General features: G+C 41.9%; 2 protein-coding genes across 3 annotated transcripts in view; both read left to right on the top strand.

Moving 5' to 3' along the window:
- Positions 1-5021, top strand: part of Chmp5 (charged multivesicular body protein 5) — a 15474-nt gene extending 10453 nt beyond the window's left edge. Inside the window, exons 7-8 of the mRNA XM_048362950.1 lie at positions 1539-1651; positions 4662-5021. Coding sequence (XP_048218907.1) covers positions 1539-1651; positions 4662-4712 — 164 coding nt within the window. The 3' untranslated portion in view covers positions 4713-5021. The remainder of the gene's footprint in view (positions 1-1538; positions 1652-4661) is intronic.
- A 3433-nt stretch (positions 5022-8454) lies between these two features.
- The window catches only part of Nfx1 (nuclear transcription factor, X-box binding 1), a 57455-nt gene continuing 42387 nt past the window's right edge, over positions 8455-23522 (top strand). For both annotated transcript variants that reach the window (XM_048363008.1, XM_048363087.1), the window contains exons 1-4: positions 8455-8599; positions 13142-14140; positions 17612-17770; positions 21022-21099. In XM_048363008.1, coding sequence (XP_048218965.1) covers positions 8575-8599; positions 13142-14140; positions 17612-17770; positions 21022-21099 — 1261 coding nt within the window. In that variant the 5' untranslated portion in view covers positions 8455-8574. The remainder of the gene's footprint in view (positions 8600-13141; positions 14141-17611; positions 17771-21021; positions 21100-23522) is intronic.

Raw genomic sequence — 23522 nt, forward strand, 5'->3', positions numbered from 1 at the left:
ACCGCTTCTGGCGGTTTTCTGTATATGTGGTGCTGGGGAATCGAACCTAGGGCCTCGTGTATCCGAGGCAGGCACTCTTGCCACTAGGCCATATCCCCAGCCCTCTGTGCTATTTTTCTTTTGATTTTGTTCTGTTTTCCTTTCAGAATAGCAAAGCATCTCCTACATACTAGGCATTTTATTATGTGCTAGTGGGCTCAGCACTGAAGAGACAAATGGTTTTTTAATATATGAAGCTTCTATTGTAGCAGTGGGAGAAATATAAACTGCCTGAATCTTTTCTTAATTATAAAAACTCATGGCTGGCAAGTATGAGGTATCATGGGATGATACAAGGGAATCTAACCTAGTTTGTAGTTTATAGGAACAGGCTTGGGACCTCTGCTAGGGGCTAGGACAAAAACAAAAAGTGAGGAGTGTTGTTGAGTAGCCTCAGAGAACGTATTTTCTTCTGGTATACTTGGGCTTGAACACAGGCTCTGGTGCTTACTAGGTGGATGCTCTACCATTTGAGATATACCTCACACTAGAGAGAGAATTTAGAAGCTATTACTATGGTCTGAAAGGACAAGAGAGAGAAATGGACAGATAGAATGGATGAGATTTGATGATTGATTGGATATGAAAATATGAAAATAAATATGCCAAGGATATTTGTTAGTTTCTATCATGAGTAACTAGGTGCATAGAGGACCCACATCTCCACACTGGATTTTCTATTAAGCAATGCTTGTTTTATGTTAGTACTCCCTCCCTCCCTTGCTATCCTCTGTTCCTCTCCCTTCCTCTGCCTTTTTCTCTCCCTCTTCCCATTCCTCCTCCTTTCTCTAGCCTACTTCCCTGTTCTTCCAATTATAATTTTACCTAGAACCTTTTCTTTAGTCATTTTTTGTTTTGTTGTTTATTGCCAGTCCTGGGGCTTGGACTCAGGGCCTGAGCACTGTCCCTGGCTTCCTTTTGCTCAAGGCTAGCATTCTACCACTTGAGCCACAGTGCCACTTTCGGCTTTTTCCGTTTATGTGGTACTGAGGAATTGAACCCAGGGCTTCAAGCATGCCAGGCAAGCACTCTACCAGTAAGCTATATTCCCAGTCTTCCTATTCATTTTTTAAAAACTTTGTCTTGAGTTTCCTCTAATGCATCTCTACCTGATGTTATTATTCCTCTTATTTACCTCCACCTCACTTAGCAGAGTTACTCTTACAGCCTAAATTTCATGTAATTATTACATAATATCCAACAATCTCATGCCTCCTTTCACTGCTTTATTTTAAGTCCATCAGTGAATGAGAGACATTTATTATAATCAGAATTACCCAGTTGAATTGTCTTCTCAAAACTAGGAACCTATAAAACCTCTGGGGAATTGGTTCATTTGTTTGTTTTATTTTTATTTTCTGTAGATTTTATATAATCATCTTTTAAAATAGAAGTTAATAATCTATTTCCCTTTGTACTTAAATTTTAGGCTAACCTTTTAAAACTAGGTGCCAGTTTCTTCACTTACATTGTTGAAATGATGTATATGTTAATTTCAGAGTTGGATGCATTGGGTGATGAGCTTCTGGCTGATGAAGATAGCTCTTACTTGGACGAAGCAGCATCTGCACCTGCAATTCCAGAAGGTGTTCCCACTGACACAAAAAACAAGGTGAACATTCTTCTGCTTATTTTTACCTGAGTTTATTCTATTCTGAAATGTGGGAAGAGTTAATATCCACCAGACTGAGAGTCCATTGTTTTCCCCCTTGAGATAGTTGTGTCTGTGCAACCCAGGCTGGACCCAGACTCATGCCTTCTACCTCAGTCTCTCAAGTGCTTTAACAGGTATTCTTGGGATTGGAGGCACTGCTCAGTTCGTAGGATGCTAGCTAATGAGCAAAAGCAGCAGGTACTAAGTTCTAGGCCCAGTCTTGGACCTTAAAAAAACGGTAAGGAAAAGGTACTCTTAAGTAAGAACAAGATAAGGTTTTTATTTGGGTTATTATTTTGGGAATTCTGTTTTTTTTTTTTTTTTTTTGGCCAGTCCTGGGCCTTGGACTCAGGACCTGAGCACTGTCCCTGGCTTCTTCCCGCTCAAGGCTAGCACTCCGCCACTTGAGCCACAGCGCCGCTTCTGGCCGTTTTTCTGTATATGTGGTGCTGGGGAATCGAACCTAGGGCCTCGTGTATCCGAGGCAGGCACTCTTGCCACTAGGCTATCTCCCCAGCCCTATTTTGGGAATTCTGAAAAGCCCCATTTGACTGGGTGCTGGTGGCTCATGCTTATAATTCTAGCTACTCAGGCGGCTAAGATCTGAGGATCATGCTTTGAAGCTAGCCTGGGTAGGAAAGCCTATTAGATTCTTAACTCCAGTACACCACCAAAAAAGCTTGAAGTAGAGCTCAAGCTAGCCTGGTTGGGGGGAGGGGGGCGAGGAGAAGAAGAAGCTGAAGGACAGCACTCAGGCTCTGAGTTCAAGCCCCAGGACCAGCACCAAAAAAAAAATTTTTTTAAACTCTAAGATTTGTCTGCTCAGGCTAGCTTTGAGCCACAGATCTCAACCTCCTGAGTAGCTAGGATTATAGGTCTGAGCCATTGGAACTTGATAGGAATGTCTGTACAATATCTATTTGTATAATCTACAAAATCACTCTTGTGAGTTAGCACTGGAAATCATTTATTGATTTTTACCATTTCCTAAGAAGTCATCAACAGTGCAACACATGCATAAGTCTTGGCTGGGTGGCAGTAATGAATTTGTTTTTGAGATAGTCTTGCAGAGGCCGGCTTTGAACTCCTGGACTCACATTATGCCCTATCTTGGCCTCCCAAATAGCCAAGATTACACCATACCTGGCTTTTAAATACCATATTAAAGAAATCCCCACTTTCTAGACACAGTAAATAATTACTGAGTGGATTTGTGTATGTTGTGGGAGTGGTGGGCTGGACCAAGATTCACCTATTTACATTTCCCATTTAGCCAAGATGACAGGCACACACCATTTCATAGCTATTGATTGAGAATGAGTCTTTAAGGTTATGCCCAGGCAGACCTGGAACCATGATCTTCCCAGTTTCTACCTCCTGAGTAGCTAGGATTATGAGCATGAGCGACCAACACCTAGCCTTGAATGATTTTTTTTTTCTTTTGGTCTGAGGCTAAGATAAGAACTCAGTACCTGGTGCTTTCACTCACTGGCTAGTGCTCTATTAACTGAGCCATGCCTTTAACCTCTTGAATGATTTTTTAATACCAGTTAATAAATTAAATATAAAACATACTCTGAAAGATTCTAATTTAACAAAGTAAGAAATAGTATTTCTGGCATTAATTGTGACAGATTAGCTATTTAGAGGTTTCTTATTCCTTGCAAATATAAATTGAAGGTAATTTACAAGTATCTCACATAATCACATAGAGTAACTTAGAGGCTGGTATGTAAAGGATTTTGCATACTTCAAACCCTGTCCAAATGTACATAGTTGTCTTTATTTTTATTTTACTTATTTACTTTTTGCCAGTCTTGGGGCTTGAACTCAGGGCCTGGGCACTGTACCTGAGCTTATTTTGCTGAAGGCTAGCACTCTACCACTTGAGCCACAGTGCCACTTCCAGCTTTTTCTGTTTATATGGCACTGAGGAATGGAACCCAGGGCTTCATGCATGTAGGCAAGCACTCTATCACTAAGCCACATTGCCAGCCCCAATACTCTTTAAGAGTATATATATATATATATATATATATATATTTTTTTTTTTTTTTTTTTTTTGCCAGTCCTGGGCCTTGGACTCAGGGCCTGAGCACTGTCCCTGGCTTCTTTTTGCTCAAGGCTAGCACTCTGCCACTTGAGTCACAGCGCCACTTCTGGCCATTTTCTGTATACGTGGTGCTGGAGAATCGAACCCAGGGCTTCATTTATATGAGGCAAGTGCTCTTGCCACTAGGCTGTATCCCCAGCCCCTTTAAGAGTATTTTATTGCCTACAGAATTTCATGTGCTTCACCTTAGCTCCTAGTATAATTTATTTTTTTCTCTATTGTCACTGGACATTTATAGCCCTAGTCTTTCCTTACATCCTCATATGTACATTAAATATACATTATAAATGACAGAATTTTGAGTAGAAGCTACTCTTAGCTCTAATTTTAAGCAAATTAGAAATTCATGTCTACTTTAAGAATATCAAAATTTCCCTCCTAAAAAATGTGGGGAGCAGTCTGGGAATGTCACCTAGTGGTAGAGTGCTTGCCTTGCATACATGAAGCCCTGGGTTCGATTCCTCAGCACAACATATATAGAAAAAAGCCAGAAGCGGCCTGTGGCTCAAGTCGTAGAGTGCTATCCTTGGGCAAAAAGAAGCTAGGGACAGTGCTCAGGCCCTGAGTCCAAGCCCCAGGACTGGCAAAAAAAAAAAAAATGTGGGGAGCAAATGATGGAATATGTCATTTCTCAGGACCCTTATAGCTATTTTCTGCAAGTGTTTATCTTGTGCTTCTTTCTCCCCTTTAGCTTGGGGTAGGTGATCTTCACTCATTACTCTTCAGCTCATTACTATTGTCTTACGTGAAAATTTGGTTTGGATCAATTAAACACTTGGAAAATAATTTTTATTACTAAATATAATCCTTTAAAAAAAATTAAGATTGACACTAAACCTTGATTACTTTTCACAGGATGGAGTCCTGGTGGATGAATTTGGATTGCCACAGATCCCTGCCTCATAGACTTGCATCATCCAAGTACATCATGTAAAATAAATACATATTCTGGAATTAGGAAATATTTCCAAATTTGCTAAAACCAATTTAGGTTTCTTTGCTTTCTTTTAAAAGAAAGGTTAATTACATTGCTCCTACTCATTTTTTTTCCGTTAAGAAACTTATTACTTGGGGAAAGCTTTCTTTGTACTAAAATGTGATTCTTTTTCTCCTAGAGAATACTAACTTACAAGTAACTTCAACTTTATATAATTGGTTTTCACTCATTAATAATAACTTGAAATAAAACCATGGATATTAGACTCTTAAATTCAATGACAGTGTTAGCTGGGTGTTGGTACTCACTCCCGTAAACTTATCTACTCAAGAGGCTGAGATCTTAGGATCACTATTCAAAGCCAGACCAGACAGGAGTCTATGAAAAGTGTATGATGAGACTCTGACCTCCAATTAGCCAACAAAAAGCTAAAAGTAGAGCTGTGGCTCAGGTGCTTTAATGCCAGCCTTGAACAACGAAGTAAGCAAGTGCACAAGTTCCTGAGTTCAAGCCCTTAGTACCAGCACATAAACACACACACACACACACACACATACATACACACACACCATTCTATGGTAGTGTAACTCTTAGTCTCAGTGTGACTTGGTATTGATGAGATAAAGATGACATTATTGAGACTATTCAAATCATGATTCAAAACCAATTTCTCTTGTATTAGAGGTTAAAGTGATGGCTTTTTGATAGGATTTGTTGTGTCTTGTGATTTGTGAACAACTCATTATTGTGTTCAATATTGGAATAATGGAATTAACACTAATGTGTCATGAGTGGATATTTTGGTTCTGTAGTTTCCTCAGTATTACAGCTTGACTTGTAATCAATAATGAATATTTCTTGATATTTAATGTATAGGACTTTATTTATACTCAATAAATATTTTTCAAATGGATATAATTTTAATAGCACTTTCACCTAAAACTTCCACATCAATTTAAACTCAGTAGGATAGTGGTATTAATGAAAGAGCAAGCACAGCACTAGTGGCGCACACCTGTAATGCTAGCTACTCAGAAGGCTGAGATCTAAGGATCATGATCCAAAGCCAGCCTGGTAAGAAAGCCCATAAGGCATATCTCCAATAAACTACTCAGAAAAAAGCCAGAAGTGGTGCTGTGGCTCAACCTGATAAGAGTGCTAGCCTTGAGCAAAAGAGCTCAGGACACCCAGGCCCCAAGCCAGAAATAGTGTCTCTCACTTATAATCCAAGCTACTCTGCAGGCTGAGGTCTGAGGATCTTGGTTCAAAAACCAGCCTAGGCAGACAAATCTGAGATTGTAATCTCAAGTTAAACACCAAAAAGCTAGAAATGAAGCTATGGCTCATGTGGTAAAGCACAAAGATACCACAAACACAGGACAAGAGCTCAAGCAATAGCCAGTATAAAGCCCTTGAGTCCAAACCCTAATATGACCAAAAAAGAATAAAAACGATGATAAAAATAAGTAAGCAAAGCAAAGAGGGCCAGTGGTGTGGCTCATGTGGTAGACCATTTAGCTAGCAAGTGTGAGTCCTTGAGTTCAAGCACCAATACACACAAAAATAATGAAAATAAAATATTCTGCAGGTGTCTCTAATGCATACATTTTGCCTCACCCTATCAGAGAGATAGAATAGGGCAATTGGCTATATATTTTTAAATTTCTGGAAATGACATGCAAAGCCAAAGCTAAATGAAAACCTTATTTTAAAATCTTACTTTCTAGCTGGGGCTGGTGGCTGGTGGGTCACACTTGTAATCCTAGCTACTCAGGAGGCTGAAATCTGAAGATCACTGTTCAAAGCCAGCCTGGGCAGGAAAGTCTGTGAGACTTTTTTTTATTATTATTTTTATTGGTCATGGGGCTTGAACTCTGGGCCTGGGCACTGTCCTTGAGCTCTTCAGCTCAAGGCTGATGCTGTATCACTTTGAGCCACAGTGCCACTTCTGGTTTTCTGGTGGTTAATTGGAGATGAGAGTCTCACGGACTTTCTCACCTGGGCTGGTTTTGAACCTCAATCCTCATATCTCAGCCTCCTGAGTAGGTAGGATTACAGGTGTAAGCCACCAACGCCCAGCTCTGTGAGCCTCTTCAATTAGCCACCAGAAACCCGGAAGTGGCACTGTGGCTCAAAGTGGTAGAGCACTACACTTGAGAAAAAAAAAAGCTCAGAAAGAATCCAAGCCCCATAACTGAAACAAAAACAAAAGACATTTTAAAAAATTCTAGGCTGCATAGTAAATCACTCTCAAAAACATTCCCATTAGTGAAATCTTTCTGTAATTATTTATTTTTCTAGATAGAATTGGTTCTGGAGCCTTGTGCATGCTAGCCAGGCAAGCATTCTCTACACTTGAGCCACCTTTCCAGACCTCCTCTTCCATTTTTCTTTGTTTTCTTGACAATTGCTACATATATGTACTACAACCAACTTGCCCATTTGTTAGTTATTATAAGTCTTTTATTCAACTTTATTGGTAAACAACATAAAACGTACCTCCATACATTAAACTTTTATTCTTAAAAATTATTAGTAATAGCCAGACACCACTCACACCTGTAATCCTAGCTACCCAGGAGGCTGAGATCTTAGGATTTCAGTTGGACCCAGCCTGAACAGACAAATCTGAGACTCTTATAATCAGTCTACTACCAAAAAGCCAGATGTGGTGGTGCAGGTCAGATGATACAGTGGTAAAGCACCAGCTTTGAATGGAAAAAAAGCCCTGGGTTGAAGCCCTTCCATCCTCACATGCACACAAAAACTAGTAATAGATTGGGGTGTGGCTCAAGTGGCACAACTGCACAAGACTGGCAATGATACTCCAGTACCCCGCCTGCCAACATTTATTGGTAACTCAAAATTACCTCAACCTATTTATCATTATTGACCATTGCTAATATGTGATTTGTCATTTTCTGACTTTTCTAGGAGTTCCATTTGAGCTTTTTGGTGATTAATGGGAGTTAAGAGTCTCACAGATTTCCCTTCCCAGGGCCAGCTTCAAACTCAAATCCTCAGATCTTAGCCTCCTGGAAAGCTAGGATAAAAAGGCGTGAGCCACCGGCCTCGGTCTTCAAATTTACTTTTGACTTTTTAAGGTTATGTCCCAGCTGACAGGCTTAGGTTGGCTACTCGAAGGGCAAAAGGGCATTTCCAAAACATCACCACCAACACACACTCATAGGGCAAAAGGGCATCTCCAAAACACCAACACACACACACACACCAGCCAAGGGCCAGTGGCTCACGCCTGTAATCCTAGCTCCTCAGGAAACTGAGATCTGAGAGGATCGCAGTTCAAAGCCGGCCCGGGCAGGAAAGTCCCGGTGAGACTCTTATCTCCAATTAACCACTCAAAGATCGGAAGTAGGTGGCTGGGAATGTGGCTGAGTAACAGTTGTAGCATAAATGAAGCCCTGGGTTTGATTCCTCAGTACCACATAAACAGAAATAGCCGAAAGTGGCGCTGTGGCTCAAGTGGACAACGCCTAGGCTCTTCAAGCCCCACAACCGATCCACAAAAAAAAAAAAAAAAAAAAAAAAAAAAAGATACCCACAGTTACGCAACTCCTCCCTAACTCCTGGAGTTACTGGCTACTTCCTGCCACTTCGACCATTTGTCCTCTCCTTCCGTCCGGCGCCTGGCGCGTGTCCATGACGTCAGTAAGGCGCCGCACAGTGGATTCGGGCCGCGCACCCTCCGTGGGTGGGTGCCTCCGCGCGCAGATGCGAATTTTTTTTTCTCGGTGCCGGAAGTCCGGGGCACGTGACCGGGTGACAGCGCTCGCTTGGCTGCAGAGCTGGTTTTAGGTGCTGCGGCACGGGATGGCGGAGGCGCCTCCAGTCTCAGGTACTGTCTTGGCCCTCACGGGGCTGGTCCCCTCTCAGGAAGCGGCAGTTTGGTCAGGGATGAAGATATGGCTTCGGCCATATGTCTCGCGAGAGTGGCGCATGCCGGAGTTGTGGATCGTGGCTCTGAAGGGCCAAGCCACGCGTCTGGCGCGTACCGAGGTCCTCCACCATCTTCTCGTGGGTGGTGAAGCCCAAGCAGCTGGGTTTCTGGGGAAAGAGGGCTCGTTCCCGCGCCCAGCGAGGCGATGTGGGTGTCCTAGCCTCGCCCCACAGGGGTCACCGGGCCTTCCGAGGACAGCGTTACCCCGATCTCCGACGGGCGGGCGTCGGCCGAATCGTCGTGACCGTAGCGGCCTTTCGAGTCCGCTGAGTTGGTGCCCTGTGCTTGGTGTGTGTGGCGGCGCGCGCGCGGGAGCGGAACGCTAGTGACAGGAATCTCAGCCTGCCGCAGACTGCGTGATCGAGTCTCACTTTCCTCATCTGTCAGTCGAGAGTAAATAAGTTCGTTCCTGTAAAGGCTTCTGCCCTGTACCTTTTTTTTTTTTTTTTTTTACCTGTTCCGTAATGGTTAACTTTGTGTAGAGAGCCTGGTTTAACTTATAACATCCATTTCAATTTTCCTTCAGGATGGAGGGACGATCCATGTTCTCCAAACTTGGATGGTGACCAAAAAAGAAACATTTTGCATTACTGTCTTAGTGCAACCTTACCCAAGTATAAAAATAAGCTACATGTTTTTAAGAAACACTCGTTTTAGTGCCAGCAATATTATTTTTATTTTTCACTTTAAAAAGATATTTATTGCTGGGAATATGGCCTAATGGTAAAGTGTGCTCACCTTATACACATGAAGCCCTGGGTTTGAGGTTCCCCAGCACCACATATACAGAAAATGCCAGAAGTGGCGCTGTGGTTCAAGTGGTAGAGTGCTAGCCTCCAGCAAAAACAAAGACAGTGCTCTGGCCCTGAGTTCAAGCCCCAGGACTGGCAAAAAAAAAACAAAAAACATATTTATGACAATCTACCACATTGATTTGATTTTTATCACTCACACTTTTCTAAAAATCAGCAAGCATAGCAACTTGCACCATGAAAACATTTATTGTTTTAAATCGTTTTAATACTGAACATTAGGACTCAAATAAGACTGTGTATTTATGTGCTGGGTGGCAGGTAAAATGTATTAGCATAGATCTCAAGTTTTACAAGTTGGGAAACATACATTATTTATGTACCATAAGTCCTGTGATAAGTATTAGGTCATCTTGGGTGTTGGAAAAGTTTTTTTGTGTTTTGTTTGTTTTGCCAGTCCTGGTACTTGAACTTGGGCCTGGGCACCGTCCCTGGGCTTTTTTTTTTTTTTTTTCCTCACAGTGCTATCACTTTGAGCCACGGTGCCACTTCTGGCTTTTTTCTGTGTATGGGGTGCTGAGGAGTCAAACCCAGGGCTTCATGAATGCTAGGCAAACACTCTACTGCTAAGCCACATTCCCAGGCCTTGGAAAAAGTTTTAGGTTGGTGTTTATTTTTTCCATCTCGTCCTTCCCCCAGAATCTTTTTTTTTTTTTTTGCCAGTCCTGGGCCTTGGACTCAGGGCCTGAGCACTGTCCCTGGCTTCTTCCCACTCAAGGCTAGCACTCTGCCACTTGAGCCACAGCACCGCTTCTGGCCGTTTTCTGTATATGTGGTGCTGGGGAATCGAACCCAGGGCCTCGTGTATCCGAGGCAGGCACTCTTGCCACTAGGCCATATCCCCAGCGCCCCCCCCCCCCAGAATCTTTAAAATGATTTCCTATCCTCACACTCACTTCTGATGCTTTTCTTTGAGGGGGGGGGGAGGGAGATAGGTTCTTGCCCAGATTAAACTTTTAATCCTCCTGACTGTACCTCTTGAATGCTGGAGTTACAGGCATCCAGCACTCATTTTAGGGCAGAGTTTTTCTTGTTTGGTTTTGTTTTTTTGCCAGTCCTGGGGCTTGAACTCAGGGCCTGAGCACTGTCCCTGGCTTCCTTTTGCTCAAGTCTAGTACTGTCTACCACTTGAGCCACAGCTGTCATTTCTGGCTTTTTCTGTTTATGTGGTGCTGAGGAATCAAACCCAGGGCTTCATGCGTGCTAGGCAAGCACTCAACTGCTAAGCCACATTCCCAGCCCTTTAATAGGATTTTGAACTGGACCTTCACTTGCTAGGCAAATGTGTGATCATTTGAGCTGTGTTCCTTGTCTTTTTGCTTTTATTTTTCTATAAAGTCTTGCTTTTGCCTGAGGCTGGCCTCATACTGCAGTCCTTTTGCCTTTCCCCTTGTGACTGAAATTACAGGCAGGTACCAGCATGCCTTCTTTGTTGAAATAAAGCGGTCTCACTTTTTGCCCCTGCTGGCTTCAAATTTCAATCCTACTGATCCTATTATCCATCACTATTCCAGCTCCTAACTCATTTCTGTGAACTTCACTGCTTGAAGCGTTAGTTGAGGGATAGCTTTGAGTCACAAATATTGGCCTCAGGAGTTGTGCCTCAGGTTATATTACCTCCACTCTAATGCATTTTCTCCATCCCTTTATCTGAGACTTCCACTTCCTTTCATGTTTTTGATGTAATTCCTATTCAATATTGTTAACTTAATATCATCTCAAACCGAGACACCCTCAAGCCTTCCATTTAAGATCCTTAAACTAAAGGCTGTCTAGTCCAGGAGTGCCTTTTCATTGGAAGACTCTCCAATGCCACCCTTTCTCAGGACTTTATAAACTACCAGTTGGACTTCTTTTATTCTACTCTGTTCATCTGTTCATATGTGAGTCACCTGCTTGTTATCTTGGATCTCTGGACCCACTTATATTAATATCTGTGCTTTAGTGAGGAGACATCCTATTTACTGAGTAACTTCCTTTTTAAATAACGAAAGGAGTGTCTTATCTTTGCCATGACCCACTTTGTCTGACTTGTGTGTCCCTTTTCCCTTCTTCGTGTCTTTTAAAGTGAACCTTTCTGAGGACTTTGCCTGCTATCTCTTCTAGTGGAATATAAACTGATTAATTGCATCCCTATCTGGATCAGTTCATTACTGTTCAACATGAAACACCCTTTTTGCATATTTCCCAGATTAATCTGGACAAGTTCACTGACTCTGTCCCTCTCTCCAGCCTTGCTTCTTTGTTTTTAAATTAATTTACTTGTTATTATCAGGGATTACAATTATATGAGTCAGGTAATGAGTGCATCTCCTTTCATACAATGTTTCTGTTCCCTCAATTTCTCCCAGTCCCTCCCTCCCATCTCTACCCATGAGTTGTATAGTTCACTTTCATCAATGCAGCCTTGCTTCTTTTTTTTTTTTTTTTTTTTTTTGGCCAGTCCTGGGCCTTGGACTCAGGGCCTGAGCACTGTCCCTGGCTTCTTCCCGCTCAAGGCTAGCACTCTGCCACCTGAGCCACAGCGCCGCTTCTGGCCATTTTCTGTATATGTGGTGCTGGGGAATCGAACCTAGGGCCTCGTGTATCCGAGGCAGGCACTCTTGCCACTAGGCTATATCCCCAGCCCCGCAGCCTTGCTTCTTAAAGGAGAGAACTGCACCATTTACCCATTCTCATTTAAATTGTCTCATGTTTCCAGAACACCTTGGCCACTTTCTGAATTTATCTAATCCCTTTACTCCTTTTTTTTTTTTTTTTCCTGGTGCCCGTCCTGGCCTTGAACTTGGGTTCTGGACACTGTCCTTGAGCTCTTTTCCTTTCTCAATGTTAGCACTGTGCCACTTGAGCCATAGAACCACTTGCACCTTTTTGGTTAATTGGAGATAAGAGTCTCACAGGCTTTCCTTCCCTGGCTAGCTTCGAACCCTGATCCTTAGATCTCAACCACTGAGTGGCTGGAATTATGGGCATGAGCCACTAGTGGCCAGTCTTTTTTTTTTTTTTTTGCCAGTCCTGGGGCTTGAACTCAGGGCCTGAGCACTGTCCCTGGCTTCTTTTTGCTCAAGGCAAGCACTCTACCCCTAGGCCATATTCCAAGCCTCCCAGCCTTGCTCTTGTTTGAGGTCCAGCACTTTACCCCCAGAACTCTGCCTGTTTGAAAGTATTCAGGAAAAATCCTGAATTAAATGAGATATTACTCTGAGACTTCTATGATCTTGTTCAGTTCTTCATTATATTTCTATGGTATCCACTGCTCTGCCTCTGCCAGTGTAGTGAGTGTAAAAGCCACATATTCTAAGGATTCTGAGTCTGTCTTGGAATACCTCTATGGCCTTGAGCAACTTACTCTCTTTGTGCCATTTCTCATTAGAAATGTAAAGACTAAATGAGTTAAAATATAAAGTCCTTATAATAATGTGTGGCACATATTGATGTGACTGTTCAACATGAGATTATCAATCCTCCCCAAGTGCCTTGAACCCATCATATTCACAAGAAACACTTTTTACTAAGTCTGTTTTTTACAGTGTCTTTAGAAAAATAATTTGTAGACATGTCTTTATCTTGTGGATTTCATGGATAACACAGTAAATTCCTTACTGAAAGTCTATTTCTTATGTCCTAGGTACTTTTAAATTCAATACAGATGCTGCTGAGTTCATTCCTCAGGAGAGAAAAAATTCTGGTCTAAGTTATGGGACTCAAAGACGACTAGACTCTAATAGGATTGGCAGAAGAAATCATAGTTCATCACCTCCCTGTCATCTCTCCAGGCAAGTCCCTTATGATGACATCTCTGCTGTTCATCAGCACAATTATCCTTCTGGAAGCAAACCTAAGAGTCAGCAGGTGTTTTTCCATTCTTCTTTAAATAAATCACTCAAGAATCATGGTCTTCAGAATCAACCTTGGCAAAAATCGAGGAATGAAAAGCACCATATGAAAGTCAAGAAAGCACAGGGGCTTGCTGATCAGTACTCAGACACAGCTAGCTTAGAAAGTGTGGCCAGATCTGAGAGTGGGACAAACCCCAGAGAGCATAGCCCCTCTGAAAATGAAAAGGAAGTTGTCAGCGCAGATCCCAGGGGAGCAAAGCCCAAAAAAGCAGCACAATTTGTGTACGGCTATGGTAGAGGACCAAAAGTCAAGGGGAAACTCAAATGTGAGTGGGGTCATAGAGTGACTCCAAAACCTGAGGATGCTGGACCTGAAAATACAAAACCTGTGGGAGTTTCTCATTCTGACTCTTCAGATATATCCAGTAGAAAGGGAGTATTGGATGGGTATGGGGCCAAACGAAATGAGCAGAGAAGATACCCCCAGAAGAGGCCTCCTTGGGAAGTAGAGGGGGCCAGGCCAAGACCAGGCAGGAATCCACCAAAACAGGAGGGTCAACGACATACAAATGCAGGATCCAAACACATGACTCCCATTCCAAAGGATAATCTTAATGAAAGACCAACACAATCTGCCTGTGACAGTGGGAATTTGGCAGTCATCAATAAGTCTTCCAGAAGGGTTGACCAAGAGAAAAATGTTATAAAGAGACAAGATCCTAAAGTGGTATCTCCTTTTCCTCGGGGCAAACAGAACCTTGTGCTCAAGAATGTGGAAACACATACAGGTAAATGCATCTAGGTGTATAAAAATACACATTTAATATTAAGTGATATGTTTATATAATTGAAAAGTAGGAAACATAAAAAGGTACATGGTGAAAAATCTAGCATACTTAAAAGTTTATTTTTATCTTAATCCACCATCTGTCTAGGGCCTGCAACTATCTATTGCCTTTCTCCCTAGGAAACAACCATGAATTGGTTTTATATAAATCAAAAGCAAACGCAAGTAGATTTCATTCTGAAATAATGAGGGCTTTTTTTTTTTTTTTTTTGGCCAGTCCTGGGCCTTGGACTCAGGGCCTGAGCACTGACCCTGGCTTCTTGCTCAAGGCTATTACTCTGCCACTTGAGCCACAGCGCCACTTCTGGCCATTTTCTATATACGTGGTGCTGAGGAATGGAACCCAGGGCTTCATGTATACGAGGCAAGCACTCTTGCCACTAGGCCATATCCCCAGCCCATAATGAGGGCTTTTTAAATGTAGATATAGGTGCTGTGGTTGTCTGGTTACAAGATTGTTTTGAGTTGTGAAAGCAGAATGGGGTTAATAATGTCCCTGCATCTACTGGATCCAGTCTGCCTCACCTCATCTGTCTGCTCAGGTGCAACAATTCAGTTTCACTGTCTCTCAGTCTCTCTCAGCTCATCTCAGACACATCTTGAGAATTCTGTCCTTGCCCTGCTTACTTCCCTCTGAGGTTCTCAGCACCCACACATTCTGTCTTCTGATCCTCACCAGTTACATCTTCTGTCACCTCTGTTATTCCCTGGAATCTACTGTTTTGAGTTTTGTGCAAGTGGATGCAGCTCCCACTGTGTAGAGCTCCTACCACACAGTTCACTTCACTGATTAATTCCTTTTACCTGTTTTCTTTCTTTAGTGTGTGTGCCCTGAGACTTGAACTCAGCTTTCATGCTTGCTAGACAAGTACTCTCCTACTTGAGCCATATCTCCAGCACTCAGCCCTTTCTGCTTTCAGATAGAGTTTCACACTCTTTGCCCAGGCTGACCTCAGACCAGAAACTACATACAGGGATAGCCCTACCTATCCCTCAACTGTAGGTAGAATTGTAGGTACGAACCACACCCAGCTTGTTTTTGTTGAGATGAGGTTTTTCTAACTTCTTATCTAGGTTGGTTTTAAACCTCAGTTATCCCTGTCTCCTCCCAATTAGCTGGAATTATAAGCCTGGCCCCGTACTGGCCAGTTCTTAACTAATGTTTCTCAAGCCAGTTCAACTACATTCAAGAACCTGTTCTCATCCCTATAGATCACACTCATCTCTTCTAGCCTATTACATACACACATTTCTGTTCAGAGCTTAACACTGGAAACCATTGTTTATGTGTCTGTTATTCCGTAAACCTCCTCTGGTCTATAAGCCACTTAAATGTAAATATTTTACTTTTCATTTTGTTGTAGTATTGTTGCTCTTGGAACACAGTTGTTTAGTTCTGATTATTAAGACAGTTCATCCTTACATTGAACTGAAAACTTCATTATAAAAGAGCAGCATCCCAAGTCCTTTTTATTCTCTAAGACCAGGACTCGAACTCAGTAGCTGACACTTTTACTCATTGGCCAGTACTCTGCCAATGGAGCCAAGCCTCCAACCCTAAGCAACTAAATCCTTCCAGCTTTCTTCCTCCTCACTTCAAATCAATCTTTTGCATTATGTAAATTCATCCCTCATTTTTCCCTGAGTTTGTAATTCGTCAAGGCTAAATAACTAGTTGGTGTACACTTACAATCCTAGCATTCATAAGGCTGAGGCAGGAAGAATGTGAGATCAAGGCCAGCCTGGGCTACATAGTGACACCTTTATCTCAAAATATTAAACAAAAAGACAAAAATAACTATTCTACTAGCTCATCCTCATGAGCCTTTACCATTTTGACCTCCTTTTGTTGTTTAAGTTACTTAGAAGTAGAGCTTGTTTTTACAGTGCTTCACTAAGCAGTCCTTCTTGGGGCCCCAACATAAATGTGAAGCAAAGCAATGTTATCCCAAAGTTGGTCTCGTGTGTGTGTGTGTGTGTGAATGTGAAGCAAAGCAATGTTATCCCAAAATTGATTGTGTGTGTGTGTGTGTGTATGCACACATGTGCTGCTGGCTCACACCTGTAATCCTAGCTACTGAGGAGACTGAAAGCAGAGAATCTTGGTTCAAAGCCAGTCCCAGCAGACAGTCCAATAAATTTTTATATCCAGTAAACCAACATAAAGCTGGAAGTGAAGGAGGTGCAGCTCTAGTGGTAGATTACCAGCCTTGAGCAAAAAAGCAAAGCGAGAAGCCCTAAGTTCAAGCTCCAATGCTGGCACAAAGATAGTATGAACATTACAGCCTGATGAGAGGGTTATATAATACATGTAAACTAACCATTTTAGCACAATGATTGGTATGTTATGTATGCTTACTAATCTTGTTCAACCTATTTGGACCTGAAAACAAATAGTAATAATACTTTGAATAAATGCTAATGTACTAAAAAAAAAAGGAGAGAGAGCACTTTGAGATGAGGTTAGATAGCTGTATTAGGAGATAGAAAAACTACTTCAAATGTGTTTGACTTAAAAATCTGGAAATTCCTGTCTAGCAAGCAAGTACCATCAAAAATATGTTTTAGGGTTTAAAAAGAATATATACATACATATATTATGTGTTACATATATTTATATATATGGAAGTGAGTAAAGGTATTGATTCAGGAGACAGTCTGGGAGTTCTTTTTTTTTTTCCCCCTTCTCTGGACCGTGTCTTGCCGTGTTGCCCAGGTTGGTCTTAAGCCATAAGCTCAAGTGATCCTCTGCCTCAGCTTCCTGAGTAGCTGGGACTCTGGGACTGCAGGCATATGCCATGCTCCCAACTTAATCTGAGAGGATTTTATTATGTTGTACACTGATCTCTCACTAAATGGTGAATTTCTTCCATCAGAAACATGTTTCTTCTTGAGTCTGTAACCTACTGCAAGGCTTGTAGTAGGTGCCAAACATCTTCATTGAATGAATTGCCAGTTTTCAGACCAACTGTTGCAAGTATCTCACTGCCCACAGGTTGCTAGAACCTGTACAGGCTTACAGCTGACCACTGTAGTTTAATGAACCCTAATCATGGCTTCAGTAACTCAGAGAATACAAGGCAAGATCCCACAGCACAGTGCCCAGGGGATGCTCAAGCTGTGTTATAAGTAGCATTTGGCTACTCTACTATCTTCTTAGGCAGCTTCTTGGGAATTTTTCCTGAATTATAGGATTCTTCATGTGAATATCTCCTTTGTAAATCTTCTACCTCAGCATATTCCTGCCCCATCTTTGTCTCAAAACCTGAATAGCCATCCTACACTCAGGTAACCCATTCAGTATGTCTGTGTGTGGATTCTCCTCTTAAATGACTTAAAGTGAAGAACAGTTGCCTAACTGAAGTGGAGAACAGTTTTCTGTTAATCTTTCCTTGTTTTATTTTTAAAATAGGTTCTCTAGTCGAACAACTAACCGCAGAAAAATATGAGTGCATGGTGTGCTGCGAATTGGTTCGAGTCACAGCCCCAGTGTGGAGTTGTCAGAGCTGTTATCATGTGTTTCATCTGAATTGCATAAAGAAATGGGCAAGATCTCCAGCGTCTCAAGCAGGTCAGTTATTTTTCTCTTCTTGGTAGTTTCAATGTCAGCCATTTGATACATTCAGGTTATAAATCTACCTTTGCACATATTATGTAGTTACTTCTAAATATTTTATCTGCAAGTAAAGTATGTTGCCATTATCACATGTTTCAGATGACCAGCTAAATTAAAATATTTAGAATATGATAAGCTGGGCACCAGTGGCTCATGCCTATAATCCTAGCTACTCAGGAAGCTGAGATCTGAGGATTGGGGTTCAATGCCAGCCCAGGCAGAAAAGTCCCCATGAGACTCTTATCTCCAATTAACCACTCAAAAAACAGAAGTGGAGCTGTGACTCAAGGTGGTATAGCAGTAGCCTTGACAAAAGAGCTCTGGGAATATAGCTTAGCAGTAGAGTGCTTGCCTTGCATGCATGAAGCCCTGGGTTGGATTCCTCAGCACCACATAAACAGAAAAGGCTGGAAGTGGCACAGTGGCTCAAGTGGTAGAGTGCTAGCCTTGAGCAAAAAGAAGCCAGGGACAGTGTTCAGGCCCTAAGTCCAATCCCCAGGACTGGCAAAAAAAAAAAAAAAAAAGTTTAGGGACAGCATCCAGGCTCTTGAATTCAAGCCCCAAGACTGACAAAAAAAATGAAAAATAGAGTATGGTAAAATCAGTCACTGTTAGTGAAAATGGAGGCTTTTACCCAAGTACCAACTATAGAAAGTACTGATTATATAATTTGGTTTAGAAATGTATGCAGATCCGGGCTGGGAATATGGCTTAGTGGTAGAATGCTCGCCTCATATACATGAAGCCCTGGGTTTGAGTCATCAACACCACATATATGGAAAAAGCCAGAAGTGGCACTGTGGCTCAAGTGGTAAAGTGCTAGCCTTGAGCAAAAAAAAGCCAGTGCTCAGGCCCTGAGTTCAAGTCCCAGGACTGGCAAAAACAAAGCAAATGTATGTAGATCCATTATTTCATTTACCTTTAGGAAATAAATTTGTTTTGGCCTTTCACTAGTCTGCATAGTATATTTTAGGCTCTTCTTAAAGCATATTAGTATTAGCCATATGCTGTTGGCACATGCTGTAATCCTAGCTACTCAAGGCTGAGATCTGAGGATTAAGGTTTGAAGCCAGCTCAGGCAGGAAAGTTCTTGAGATTCTTATGTCCAATTAGCCAGCACAAAGCTGGAAGTTGAGCTGTGGCTCAAATGCTCGAGCACTAGTTTGAGCGAAAGTAAGGGACAGTGCCCATGCCCTGAGTTTCAAGCCACAGTACTAGCACAAATAATTATATAAAGTAAGGAGGATACTTTTAGGAGAGGAATAGGCAGCCACACTGGCAATGTGTATCTGATCATACAAAATAATATTTATTGAAATGAACTCCAGGAAATTGTCAGTTGTAAGGCTTGTATTCAGGGCCTGTATCCCTGAGCTCTTTTTTGCTTAAAGCTAGCACTTTACTTTGAGCCACAGCATCATATCCTCACTCTTTTTTATGCTGGTACTGGGGCTTGAACTCAGGCTTGAACTATGCCAGGCACCAGTGGCTCACACCTGTAATCCTTGCTATGCAGGAGGCTGAGATCTGAGGATTGTGGTTCAAAACCAGCCTGGGCAGGAAAGTCCATGAGACTTTTATTGCCAATTAATCACACAAAAAGCCATAAGTAGTGCTTTGGCTCTAGTGGTAGGATGCTAGCCTTGAGCAAAGGGAGCTCAGGAACAGCACCAAGGCCCAGAGTTCAAACCCCAGGTCCAAGAGAAAAAAAAACGGTTGAACAATATCGATAGCTTATCACTGTATCTGAAAGTCCTTAAAAGCCCAATCCAGTACTTAAGCAAAGCATTCTTTACTGTACATTTGTTTCTTAAATATCTGATACATTCAACTTTGAAATTACTACCTTTGATTGTGTGGCTCATGCCTGTAATCCTAGCTATGCAGGAAACTTGAGATCTGAGGATGGTTCAAAGCCAGCTTGGGCAGACAAGGCTGTGCAATTCACCCACCAAACAACTAGAAGAGAGTTGTGGCTCAAGTAATAGAGCACTAGCTTTGAACACAAAAGCTCAGGGACACAGTGCTTAAGCTCTTGAGTCCATGTCCCAGGACCAACACACACACACACACACACACACACACACACACACACACACACACACACACACACTCAATCAAATCTATTAAAAAAAAACTACACTATTGAAACAAATTTTTGGTGGTTAATTGGAGATGAGAGTCTTATAGACTTTCCTGCCCGGGCTACCTTTAAACTCAGATTTTACGCAGCACAATTTGTCATAGCTAAAATATGGAACCAAACCAGATGCCCCTCAGTAGATAAATGGATCGGGAAAATGTGGTACATCTCCACAATGGAATTTTATGCCTCTATCAGAAAGAATAACATAGCCCCATTCGTAAGGAAATGGAAGAACTTGGAAAAATTATACTAAGTGAAGTGAGCCAGACCCAAAGAAACATGGACTCTATGGTTTCCCTCATAGGGAATAATTAGCACAGGTTTAGGCTAGTCACAGCAGAGGATCACAAGAGCCCAATAGCTGCTATGCCCTTATGAAACACATACGATGATGCTAAGTGAAATGAACTCCATGTTATGGAAAGAAGTGTTATATCACTGTTACAATTGCTTTCAACATGCCATGTGAAACCGTAGCTTCTTTTCTTGATGATCCTCTTGTATCCCCTTCCTGTGTTTGTCCTCACGTTATTACCGAATCTCATCTGAGTACCCTGGATACTGTACGTACTGGTATTAGAACTAGGGAAGTGAAAGGGAATATCAAAATCGAGAGACAAAGGATAAAAAGACAAATGACTCCAAAAGCAATACATTCAAAACCATTTGGTGTAAACCAACTGAACAACTTATGGGGGAAGAGGGAAAGGAGGAGGGGGAGGAGGGAAGGAGGGAGGAGGTAACAAATAGTACAAGAAATGTACCCATGGCCTAACATATGAAACTGTAACCCCTCCGTACATCACTTTGACAATAAATAAGTAATTATTAAAAAAACAAAAAATCCTCAGATTTTAGGATTACAAGTGTGAATCACCAGTACCCAGTTATAGATTTAAATTTTAAAAATTTACTTGTGCTTTTTGCAATGAGGGTGCTAGAGATTGACCTCGGGCCTTACATATGCTAAGCATTCACGCTTAATACTGAGCTACACTCCTAGCCACCCTTGTGCTTCTGAAAAAATGTATTTAATGTACTCTTGTTTTTTTAATGACAGATGGCCAGAGTGGTTGGCGGTGCCCTGCCTGTCAGAATGTTTCTGCACATGTCCCTAATATCTACACTTGTTTCTGTGGTAAGCTTGTTTGCATACACTGGGGCATCTTTCATTCCATGCATTGTACCTTAGTGCTCATTCCAGGAGAGGTAGTCTGTTGGTCTTGTGTTACTTGAAAGATATGAGTCTGTAAGAGCATATGCTGTGGTCTATCACACAGCTAGTTAGGGCCCCATTGCTCTTAGCAAGCTGTTAGGAAGATGGACTTTCTCATTGTGCCAACCAGACTCATGCTGCTTCTGAGTTGTGGAGCTGGCCTCCTTGGTCTTAGCTTGATACTAGAGCTGATAAAGAGACAGAGGCATGTATTAATTAATATGGGCAGAGTTGATATTTCATATGTGATTAGCATGAGTGAAAGTAGGATTTATTTTAATCAAAGAAATCATTTGCCTTTATTTTCTACCCTTGCATCTTCCCTCTATGGATTATTTCTTTGTGTTGTTTTTTTTTTAATTGCTTGGTTCCTCTGTGTATTAGGGAAAGCTTTCTTTGATCCAGATGCTTATTGATAATATCAGCCTATTTCATGTATGTGCTTTTTATTTCCTTCCTGACTTTTAATAGCTAACCTTTACCATCTAGTTGATTTTTTTTTTCAGATTTTGTTTCATAACTATTTGTCTGCCTACTTAAACCATTGCAATTTTGCTTCTGTGCTCATTGCCTCACTGAAACCATTCAGAGTTACCAGGGATCCCCCCGGCCATGCTTAGGGCTGATATATCAATTCTTAAGTTTTTTGTGAGAATAACTGTCAAAAATGTTCAGGGCATTTGTTGTTGCTGTTCCTTTGTTTTGTGTGTGTGTGTGTGTGTGTGTGGTGGTTCTGGGGATCAACTGAGGATCTCATACATGCCAGGATACAGCTCTCATACACTCTGCCACTGAGCTATATCTCCAGTTCTCCTTTTCTTTAAATTCTCATCCACTTACCATTCAAGGCTGGACCCTAAATGCTCTCTTCCCAAAGAAGCTTCATTTTGTTTTTCCTTTTCTCTTTTAGCATCTCTTTTATTTGGAATCTGCTGGTTTTATATGTCTTATTGCCAAAATCTGAGCCTAGTAGATATTAAATTGCTATTAGTTGAAGGAATAAGTATTCTTGAATATACTGCTCAAAAAATATCATGACCTGGAGCCAGAAGTCGTCGTACAATTAGGCAAATAGAAGACTATTAAGGCATAATTACCTTAAAGAGATTTTAGGCGAGCGCTCTACCACTAGGCCATATTCCCAGCCCCTCTTAAAGAGATTTTAAACATAAAGTTCTATAATATAATTAAAAATCTTGTGGGGCTGGGGATATAGCCTAGTGGCAAGAATGCCTGCCTCGGATACACGAGGCCCTAGGTTCGGTTCCCCAGCACCACATATACAGAAAACGGCCAGAAGTGGCGCTGTGGCTCAAGTGGCTGAGTGCTAGCCTTGAGCGGGAAGAAGCCAGGGACAGTGCTCAGGCCCTGAGTCCAAGGCCCAGGACTGGCCAAAAAAAAAAAAAAAAAATCTTGTGAAAAGGCTCCACTGGCAAGTTAGATAAGAGGCTCTAAGAAAGCGTAAGAATTTGAGATGAGGGTGGAATAAGGAGACTGGGTCTATGCTTCCCCTAGATAATAATTAGGTTTAGTTCCTCACATCTTACGTGATTTTTTTCTTATATAAGATTTGTGCTAGCTGCACTCGAAACTGCTGGTCTTTGAGACAAGAGTCCACCAACAGTCCTCAAGCTCTCCAATAAAGACTCACATTAAGTGGTGTCTCCTCTGTTTCTCATGACTGAGTTTACTTACAGCAGCTGTCATTTTTGAAGGTGTGACTGGATTCTTCAAGAACAAGAAGTGTGGGCCTGGGCTGGGAATATGGCCTAGTGGCAAGAGTGCTTGCCTCCTACACATGAAGCTCGATTCCCCAGCACCACATATATGGAAAACGGCCAGAAAGGGGCGCTGTGGCTCAGGTGGCAGAGTGCTAGCCTTGAGCGGGAAGAAGCCAGGGATGGTGCTCAGGCCCTGAGTCCAAGGCCCAGGACTGGCCAAAAAAAAAAAAAAAAAGAAGTGTGGGCCTGGGGATATGGCCTAGTGGCAACAGTGCTTGCCTCATATACATGAGGCCCTGGGTTCAATTCCCCAGCACCACGTATACAGAAAACGGCCAGAAGTGGCGCTATGGCTCAAGTGGCAGAGTGCTAGCCTTGAGAAAAAAAAAAAAAGCCAGGGATAGTGCTCAGGCCCTGAGTCCAAGCCCCAGGACTGGCCAAAAAAAAAAAAAAAAAAAAGAACAAGAAGTGTGTCACGATTTTACTCTTCCTACCTCTGTGCTAAGTCCAAGGAAGACCTCAATAAAGATTCACACAGTGACATTGACTATGAAATTATACCCTTTTGTGTATTTTATAGCTTTAGAATGGGCAAGTTTCTACCATATAGGGAATTTATGTCCT

This window comes from Perognathus longimembris, chromosome 1, assembly GCF_023159225.1.
Source record: "Perognathus longimembris pacificus isolate PPM17 chromosome 1, ASM2315922v1, whole genome shotgun sequence".
Lineage (NCBI taxonomy): Eukaryota > Metazoa > Chordata > Mammalia > Rodentia > Heteromyidae > Perognathus > Perognathus longimembris.